At 38.0% G+C, this 10,905-nt stretch overlaps 1 protein-coding gene and 1 pseudogene across 1 annotated transcript; one reads left to right on the top strand and one right to left on the bottom strand.

Annotated features, from left to right (window-relative positions):
- Window positions 1-4,141: 4,141 nt before the first annotated feature.
- Window positions 4,142-4,714, bottom strand: LOC145577967 (uncharacterized). The gene has a single exon (XM_081635381.1). It carries the CDS (start codon window positions 4,712-4,714, stop codon window positions 4,142-4,144), a length of 573 nt encoding a protein of 190 aa, XP_081491507.1.
- A 935-nt stretch (window positions 4,715-5,649) lies between these two features.
- LOC145580452 (small nucleolar RNA R71) lies at window positions 5,650-5,781 on the top strand (annotated as a pseudogene).
- Window positions 5,782-10,905: the final 5,124 nt, after the last annotated feature.

Below are 10,905 nucleotides of genomic sequence, written 5' to 3' on the forward strand. Positions count from 1 at the left end.
ATGAATTATGTTTATATTCTCTCTATGACAAGACACTAATTCATTATATACCAAGCACAATGCTAATGATGAAGGGAGATAAATTACATAATAAGTTTATTTATAAAGAGCAGCTTATTAGTGTGATCTTGAACGGCTAAGCTTAAGAATACTATAGAAGCTAGCTAAGCCATTAATTCTATCTACTATAACATATTTATCATACCATCAAAACCAAGATAAATAAATTAAATGTCACAAAGTGCCTCTCTGCTAACTATACTAGAAAGATTGCATCGTTTGAACAGAGACCCAAATTTTTATCACACGCACTAAATAATTAAGAATTAAGAACATTCAAAGTTGTTAATGACACGATATTGGCAATATTCTCTCTAGAAGCTAATTTTCATCTTCAAGCTGCATCAAACTAACCCACACCCCAGTGGATCTAGGTCTAAATTTAAATAATTCAATTAATAACAAAATTCCCAAATCACCAAAACAAACTTTAAAACCAAAATTACATACTCAAATATTTTCTTAAAATTACATACAAGATATAAATTAGATGTGAGAATTACCTGAAAGTAAAGGGGCGGATAATATTAGCGACATATGGGTTTGGGTGTAGAAATTCGATTGTAGATTTTTTTAACATCTGATATTGAAACGTTTTCAAAATCACAGCTTTCTTTATCTTTTCTTTCTCAATGATAAATTAAATAAAATACATCAGAAAAAAATGGAAAGAAGCATAAATATCAAAATTCTAAAAATCAAAATCTAAAGAGAAATGAGAGAATACCTAAAAACAATTAGAATACTAGATTTGATGAATTCGAAGAGCATCTTTCAGTTTAAGTTGTTGCTAGGATTGTGATTTTGGAGAGGGATGAGTTTGTGAGAGAGAATTTTAGTGAAAGGCTAGGGTTTAATTATTGGAGACTGGAGAGTAAAGAAGGAGTGGTTTTTATGATTTCCCCCAGTTTGTTTAAGTTCGCAGGCAAGAACACATGTGCTTCTCACGTGGTTAGTATTCTGGACGCTTTTTTAAGTCAATAATAAGTCAGGACGCTGAAAAGCATTGCAAAAACATGGGAATCTAAAGTTCAACAGACACCCTGTTCACAGCATCGAAGGCAAGGCGTCGAGAATTAGTGCATTTTGTAGTAGTGAATGATGCTCACTCCTCCTCAACTAATCATATACCTCGTCATCATCGTTATTTGCCAAAGATTGCACTTGTTTGAGTTGAGTGATGTCGAGGTAGAGAGAATTAGCCTCCCCTATCGGAGTGCAAGAAGCGAGGTACCGTCCAAAACCGAGCTTGGTAGCCAATCTAGTTACCATGCTACCACAAGGAATATCCCCCGACTTCTTCCCATGCATATCAATGCAATTTCTCAAGAAGATGTGCCCCAAGTTTAGCCTCCCTCGCCAATCCTCTCTTGTGGCCAACCAATGAACAACCAATTCGGGCTTTGACATTTTGCCCAAATCTTGCTTTGGGAAAACCGAGTATCCCAAAAGCCGATGAAGAACTCGGAGACAAGGTTGGAAGATGTCACTAGCTAGAAAGTAACGAGCGGTGAACTCATTCAAACCCGAGATGTCATGCCACCAAGAATTTTGAGCATAGCAATCGAAGAACTCATGCTCGAGAAAAAGAACAACCGCACCCGGATTGAAATCAAGTGCCGCATTGAATTCGGCTAGAGATAGAGTTTTCTCCACGTTAAAGAGTTGGAATGAGATTTGATAATCTTTTTTACCAACCGGAGTGGAAGAGAGTGAAGTAAGAAACTCTCTTGTAGGCTCAAGGTACGTTCGGTAACAAGTGTTTACAAATTTACCGATCCGGAGGTTGTCAAACAAAACCCAAAGACCCTCATCGATACCCAATTTGACCATGCTTTCTTGGTGGTAATTCCGAGAGGGCTTTAGGGTTCGTTTTTTGAAATCGGCAAAGAGTGGTTTATGGTTTGGGTTTGCAAATCGTAGTTTGGGTAATGGTAAAGGTTCATTACTAGTTTGTGTTTGAGGCGAGGGTGAATTTGAGGGTGAGGGTTCTTCGATTGTTACTTGTGTTTTCCTCTTCTTAGAGGTAAGGGATTTCAAGTATTTTGACATGTTTTTTCCACAAAGTTATCAACCAAAGCCCAATCAAATGCTCCTCAATCAACCACAATCACAAAACCAATCACCACAGTACCACACCACTTTCAAACAAACCACCACACAATCACCAAGCTACTGCCAAGAATCTCAAATTCCAAGTTCTTCAAAGAGCCACAAAAAATTATCAAATATGCTAGACAATCATCAACTACACAATGTGAAGCAAATTCAGTTAGCAAACAACAAACATGAGCATCCAAATTATCAAATTAATCACCATATTTAACAAAAACAATACTACTACTATTAGTATGAACAATCAAATTCTCAACTAAAATTGATGTAATTATGCAAAATAAGAGTAGAGAAGATGATTATACCATATAACAAGCAAGATTGATCAACTTTCGAGCCCAAAATTCCTCAAAACCGAAAGACCCCAAATTGCTCTTCAATGGAGGAAAGAGATTGGAGAATAAGAAATGGAAGAAAGTAGTATGTGTTTTTGTGAATTTGATGAAATTTGAGTGGAAATTTGATGAAGTTGTGAGGAAATTGGAGATTTGAGTGAAGAATTGAGAGTTAGAAGGTTAGGGTTTCGTGTTGATAGAGAGAGATATGTGCGTTCGTGGGTGTGGGTAAGAGGGAAAATGAAGGAAAGAAGGAAAGAAAGAAGAAATAGAGTGCGGGCTGGGCACCTGTACGGCTGCACAGTAAGGGTGCGCGCCCTCGCATGCAGGCCGCGCGCCTGTGCCCATGCTTCTTTGCCTTGCTTCTTTCTCTTGGTGCGCTCGACTATGGCTCTATGCATTTTTATCATCCCGGGATTGTTGAATCCACTAATAATATAATGAACGCACCAAGCACAAACTTCCTTCACATTGAGCACTATTTTTCCAAACTTACCTCTTGATTACCTTACCCATATGACTCAAAATTCAAGAAAATTGAGCATACTCTCATCATCAATCCCGAAACTCCTTCTAATTGTGCTCATGCTCGCTCAAGGGATTTGATTCCCATGAAAACACCCTACAAGTCCAAATACAAAACAAGTGAAAGAAAGGAAAGAAAATAAAAGATAAATAAGAAAGATAAAATCAAAAGAAAAGGTTAGAAAACCGGGTTGCTTTTCGAGAAGCGCTTGCGTAAGGTCCTAAGCTCGACCCTTCCTCCAAATCATGGAGGGTCAAAGATAACCACTTTGTCCAAAGCGGTACAGGGGTTAAACTTCATGCTACTCTTTAGAAACTCCACTTCCTTCTTAGATGCATTCTCTTGCTTTGAAAACTCCGACTCAAGCTTGTTTTGTTTCAACTTCATTTTCTTCTTCGTGAAAGCTCTCTTTTTCTTCTTTGTCTTCTTACTCCTCGTAGTGGACGGTTTTTCACCATCAACACATTTGGAGTCATCTTCAACCTCCCTTGGGTAGATCTCAAACCATGAAGGTATATCAATCACATCCTCATCCACAAGTTTTGAGGACTACATGTTATCTTCACTAACCATCTTTCTTTCAACACTTATAGGAACATCATCACAAGATACCAAGATCATCGTTAGTGGAAGACACAAACATGCAAATATTTTCATTAGAACGAGGTGAATTGATACACATAATACCTTTCACAAAAGACAAAGACTCATGTATTAACTTTAGCTCAAAACTTGCCTTGTTATTACCAACACGCAATGTAATAAGGCCACCTTTCAAATCAATCAAAGCACTCGAAGTAGCTAAGAATGGTTTCCCTAGGATAATAGGCATATTGTCATCTTCCGCAATTTCAAGCACAATGAAGTCAACGGGAATTGTAAAGTCACCTATCTTGAGAGGGACATCCTCAAATCTCCCCTTGGGAAACTTAAATAGAATGGTCAGCCAGTTGTTAGGTCATGTTGGTTGGAAGAAGCTCACCTAACTTAAGCTTCTTAAAAACGGAATAAGGCATTATGCTAACACTAGCACCTAGATCACAAAGAGCATTTTTAAATATTTTTTAATTAATCTTGCAAGGGATTGAAAAATTGCCCAGATCTTTCATCTTTTTGGGAAATCATTGTGGATAAAAGCACTACAACACTCCCCAACTTTCACCGAATCAACCTCATTACACTCTCTTTTGCCCCTCAAAATTTCCTTAAGGAACTTAGAATATCTTGACATTTGTGTCAGAGCTTCGGTGAAAGGGATAGAAAGATGAACTTCCTTAAGCATATCAAGAAATCTCCAAAATTGCTCATCAATCTTTATTCTCAAAAACTTTTTGGGGTATGGAAGTTTGGGTTTGATCACATCCTCATGCAATTTTTCTTCAATTTTCACTTCCTTTTTGGCATATTGACTCTCCTTCTTTGACACATCAAGCTCTTTCTTCCCACATGAACCACTCACCTTCTCACCCTCCTCACTCTTCCTAGAAACACACTCTTGAAGCACTTTACAACTCCTAGTGGTGATAGAATACACCGATTTCTTAAGATCAACTCCTTGAGAGGGTAAAGAGGTAAGCCTAGAACTCTCCTTCAAGGTGTTTGCCAATTGGGTGATTTGAGTCTCAAGCATTTTGTTGTGTGTCATCATATTATTGAACTTTTCATCACTCACCGACATGTAAGTGTTCAAAATTTTTGTTTGGTTCTCAATGATTTCTTCCAAAGTAGTCCTAGAAGATGAAGGTTGGGCATATGAATTGTCACTATTGCCTTGAGTTCTTGGAGCAAATCCGGGTGGAGGTCCAGGACACTTGGATTGTTGTTTGAAAATTACCCCAATTTGGTTGCTTCAATTACCCCGGCCTTGATTTTGGCCATTATTTTGGCGATGGTTACCATATCCTTTATTTTGGCTTTCGTTTCTATACCATTGACCTTGACTTTGATTATTATAGCCTTGATTGTTATAGTTGTCTCAAAAATTTTGATTTCCTTGGTTTCTATAACCTCCATTTTGGTTATAATTATCAAAGTTCCCTTGTTGGTGAGAGTTCCTATTCCCAAAGTTCCTTTGTCCATCAAATCTTTGCTCATTGTTGTTGTTTGAAACAAAGTTCACTTGTTCACACTAATTGTTATCAACATCATCACAATTATGAAAAGCATGCAGACAATTAGAAGCATCATGATCATATGATCCACATATATCACAAAACAAACAACCATTCGGCATATTGTTTGAAGCAGAAGGAGAGTTGAGTTAGAAGATGTACCTCTTCCCTTATTGTGGGAGGGAAGTATTGGCTCTTGTGACGAAGCACTCTCAAGCTTTGCTTTGATCGAGATCATCTCCTTTACCAAGTTGAAATTTGTGAGGACGAAATGTTGATGGCATTGAGATGGTCGATTGAATACACCGTAGAACCACTTTTGCTTGTCGACTCTCTCTCGCCTTCTTGCCAATCCATGTAGTGTTTCACTACGTCCTTAATTATGTCCACCACCTCCTCTTCCGTCTTGTTCATGATAGGGCCTCCGGCACCGGCATCTAAGCAAGATTTTCCTTGAGGGCTTAGATCTCCATAGAATATTTGGATGATTTGATAGGTGGGAATTCCATGATGTGGGCACTCTCTTTGATACTCCTTATACCTTTCTCATGCCTCATATAAGCTCTCATTGAGTGTCCTTACTTCGGCTGTCTTCTTTTGTGGATAGAAACGAGATAGAAACTCTTTTGTCACTTCATCCCATGTCCTCAAAGAGTTTGGTTTCACCCCTTTGTCCAACCACTCTAGAGCACCTCCAATGAGAGAAAAAGGGAAAAGTTTAAGTCGAATGAACTCTTGAGTAACCCCATTCACCTTAATGGTATTGTAATATTTCTCAAATTCCTTGAGATAATTAAGGGGCCTCTCATGGTTGGCTCCATTAAATTGACACCTTTCTATTAATGTAATCATCGCCGGTCTAATCTCAAAGTCATTTACCGGTGTCGTGGGAGGAGCAATTCTGTTTTCAAACTTATAGGCTCCTAGAGTTCCCAACTCCTTCAATGTTATTCTCGGATTAGCACCCATTCTTTCTCGTTCTTCTTCTTCTTGATAGTCTTCCTCTTTGAGGGACTTGAGCTTAAGGAACATTTTGCAACCCTTATCTTTGTTATGGTCCTCTCAATTTCCGGATCAAATGGCACTAAAATTCGATCTCGTGCCCTACGCATACATATCTCAAAGGAAAATATTAATAGCACGGCTACAAATGTAGCCTAAAAGAAGCAAAATCTTTTTGTATTTTTCAAGTAAGATGGAATAGACTCAATCAACTATAACAAATAACCATGCCATTCCCCGGCAACGGCACCATTTAGACAGAAGGGAAATTCTAGGTCGTTGGATTCTAAAATTCCTTCGATCAAAAAAAATTTATAACCAAACCTAATTCTAGTATAGGGGTAAGTCCGAGTCGAACCCAATGGAATAGAGGCAAATGTTATGGTCTTAAGTCAAGCTATTCCGAAGATTGAACAATCGGTTTGGTAAAACAAAAGCAAATCAACACGACAAATTTTAAAAATGGAAATCAATATCAAGATACTAGGGAATTAAGATCCACATGCATTCACGATAAACATGCTAATTTGATAGGAAGTTGATCAATCAAATAATGCGAGGGAAATAGTATTTGCAATCAAAATCACTTGAAAAGCTATTTCCTAGGTGTCAAACTAGTGGTCTCTACGAATGATTATCAAAGGAAAATCACAAGACAAGTTCAATCAATAAGAGTAGCTTCCAAATCAATGTGTCGTATCAATGAAAACTACAATGCAATCCAGCTTGATAATCAAGGTTAGCTACTCCTCAAAAACTCAAACACATGCACAAATTTTATCAACCAATTTAATCACAATATCAAATCAGTCAAAATCCCAAAATTAGCAATAGTCTATCATTCATACATGCTTCACCACATCCCTAGCAAAGGATCATCAACATACTCACTACACATTGTAGAATTAAAAAGCAAAACTGAAAAAATCATTAATTTCATCATCAACATTGTAATCAAAATATCAACAATCAAATCACACAATTAACTAGAAATTCAACAATATATCAAAGATCAAACACTAATATTGCATTAAAGAGAAAGGAATTCTTACAAAACTTTGATCAATATCAAAGAGGATGAAGATTAGAAGTAGCAATAATCAAATCACCAAGTTTCTCTCTCTAGAATCTAAGAACCAAAGTTTCCCCAATTTTAGCTTATCTCTCTAAAAATCTACTTCTATTTAATTTCTAATACAATTCTCATACTCTTCTCTCTCTAAAAAGGAAGAAAATCTATATATAGTAAAACTAATAAAGGAGAAGTTAGTTAGACGTCCAAAAGGAACCCGTACAGGCGTGCTCTCTCCTCATAATGCGCGACCAAAGAGAAATGGGTACAGAACGAGGGAAACAGGGCTGCGCGCCTGTGCCTCGCACGTGCACCCCCGCGCCCCTGCCCTGCACGCCCTCGCTAGCCTCGTGCGCGCCCGCGCCTGGGAGAAAGGCAGCTCTCTCTCGTGCGTCCATCGATGCCTCCATGCGCTCCACTTGATCAACATTGGGGGTGGCAGTTTCCAAATGCTCTCACGGTGGGTTCAACACCACTTTTGATGCCCACGCAGCTTGAGAGCACGGCCTAGAAGACTTGGAGCTTGCACACCTCCACTTTTGAGCTTCAAAAAGAAGAGATCGGTTTGCATCTTGAGCTTTATAAATCTCTAGAAAGAGCCATGGAGATCTTTGGACATCACCTTTTTCCTAAAATCAAAGAAAAGTAAACAAATAAAAGAGAAAAGGCGAAATAAACTATGAAATGCAAGAAAACGGGAAAACAACTAAGGGAAAAACACAAACTAGAGAAATAGATGATAAAACTAAAGAAAAAGAGATAAAAAGAGCTATAAAAGCAATTAAAAATCATCCTAAAATAGGCTTAATGAGTGCCATTAATGACACTGATCATACTATTGAATACAATCATACATTCCATCTAATCACATATCTAAAATTTCAATAAAAATGAAAATCTTAAGGAAAAAAATACAAAACAAAATTACATTGAAATTTTTTTTAATTAATTGACAATAGAGTAACCAACTAATTAATGAATCAACCTACAAATCAATTATTAGGCAATAGAGTACCAAAATTATCGTAGACGACATCATTGATGGGCTTTCTTTGTACCCCATCCTGCAAAATCACCGCTTTTTGATGTACACTATCCGAAACCAGTGGATGCTATCACCTCTACACCAACCCATGTCTCCAATGTTGTATAGTATGTACTGTACAGCATAATAATATTTATTGAATTAAACTTAATAGAACCACTTAATTTAGGAAAATGCATCTTTAGAGAGAATCATATACATAAACATAAGATACTCAAACTTTAATTAATGCAATAAATCTACCAAAATTCAGCCACCATATCAACAATTTCGACAAACCCATTATTAAAATGACAAAGTTCCAATTAAACAATAAAACTTATTCACTAACAAGCAAAAAACTGAAGAGTATTTAGCGACTATACAAAACTCGCCTAGAAATCTCTTACAATTTCCATCCCAAAACCAGATTTTCACTTTCTCTCCTTTTTTCCAATGGACCAGCACAATTATCAGAACATAGTTTTTAAAAAATCTGAATCTGCGAAGAAAACCATTAATTCAAATTTCATCCTAAAGCTTGTGTTGAGTAACTTAAAGATCTAGAATTTAGCCCAAAAATAACCAAAACTCCAAAAAAAAAACAATTAAAATACCTGAATCTCGTCAATTATGTCGGCTAATTTTCCGTTTAGTTCAAGAACAATTCCAATATAACCTAAAAAAAAATTAAAAGTATGATTAGTATTAAAATTAAAAGCAAAATTGAAAATGGAGAAGAAAGAAAGAGTACCAAAATCAAATTAACTCAATCACCTAATCCTACTGTTGATAGGAATGGTGCCCTTCAAACAAGTGTATTATTCCGATAAGGGGTTCGGAATTATTGGAAAGTTATTTATTCAGTGAGGTTAAGTGATCGGAATGCGTAGCTGGAGGTCGCTTCCTATCACTAAAATCAATGTAAAATTAATATTACAACTTAATCTTGACTGAACCCTTCGGGTCACACCTTATTAAGTAACTGATCCGAGATGATGAATTAATCCGAATGATTTAATGAGTCATTAGAGTATTATGAACGAGGACGTCGGATATCGATCTAAGAGCGTCGAAACCAAGCGTCATAAGTCGAGTCGAATTTAGGAACCGGCGAGACAAGAAATCAAGCAGTCAACAAGTCAAAAATATAACCCTTGCCTCGGGTTATCTTAGCCAATTGAGAGCTAGGCTATACGTGCTAGCTAGCCAGAGCTGTAAGCAAGGCCGCAAGCCCAACAGCCCCATGAGGGTGCTGGCTGGCCGGGCCTGCAAGCTAGCAGTGCTAGCAAGGCAAGCCGCAAGCTTGCGTGCTCTGCCTCGCTAGCAGCTGCTAGCAATAGCTAGGGGAGCTAGCAGCACAAGCCGCACCATCGCAAGGCCAGCAGCACGCAAATGCTAGCTGGGCCTCTTGCATGGTCGCAGCAAAGTGCAGGCTCGCTAGCAAGTGCGTGCCGCACCAACAAGGCTAACATCCTTCTATGGCGCACTGGGCCTCGCCAATGTGTAGCTGCGCCCAGCAGCAGCCCGCTAGCAGCGAGGCATGCTTGCTGGGCCGCGCAAGCATGTGGGCTCACTAGTAGGCCCAACCGAGAACCAATCCACCAGCGTGGCGCGTTTTGGTGCCCAAGGCTGGGTGGCCAACTAGCGCACGCGTATTGGGGCAGCTAGGAGGATGGTTGTTTGTGGGATAGCTTGGGGAGCAAGGAGGCCATGTGGTCCTCACCTACTCCCTTAGTCACCATGTGTCACTTGTTTATTGTTGATTGTTTTGTTTTTTGATTTAAGTTTTACCAACCCCTCCATATTGATGGGAGATTGGAATTCTTGAGGGGATTTGCCTATAAATACAAATCATTGGAAATTAGGAAACTAACTTGAGTTGTGAACTGGAAAGGATCTCCATAAGCGAAAACACTTTCGTTCTAATACTCTAAGTATTTTTGTCTAGCCCCGGCTAAGCTCTGGGTTAGGGGCCGTTCAGTTTAGTCATGAGGGTGTGAGCCGTCGGAGGCTATCGCGAGTGCGAAGCTTTGTAAGATTTCAAGTAAGAGCTCAATTTGAGCGAAGCACGCGTCAAGGATATATCCGTCATTCTCTATCTTGTTAATTAATTATGTTGTTGATTATGTTGTTAATTAATATGCATGTTTTAGTTGCTTTAATTTGTGTGCGGGTCATGGGATGGGTTTTAGTTCAGCGTGATGTTGGACATCACAAAACCCAACAACGGTATCGGACCCACGCTAATTTAATTATTATAACTAATATTTCAAGGTGATTTAAATGGATTTAATTTTTTGGTTTGCTTGCTAATTAGATTAGAAGCTCGTTTTGATTATTTTAATCTCAATTTTAATCTATTTTGGCTCTAGAACTCTGATTTCGACCAAAAACTAGTGAATTTTGGGTGGAATTGATGTTTTGGAATAGTTTTGACACTCTTTGAGGATTCTCCAGAAGCCAAATTCTGCCCTAAAATGCTATTTTCGAGGCGTTTTTCGTTTTGACAAAAAATTTTAAATCGTTAAACCTTGATTTTATTATGGCATATTAATTGTTGATTATGTGTATGGTTATTTTATTAACCTATTGCATTAATAAGCCCCTTTTAAGCATGATTATAAATTTATAATAGGTGCTTAAATAGGTTGGCTCAT

Source organism: Chenopodium album, chromosome 14 (assembly GCF_948465745.1).
Source record: "Chenopodium album chromosome 14, dcCheAlbu1.1, whole genome shotgun sequence".
NCBI classification, from domain to species: domain Eukaryota; kingdom Viridiplantae; phylum Streptophyta; class Magnoliopsida; order Caryophyllales; family Amaranthaceae; genus Chenopodium; species Chenopodium album.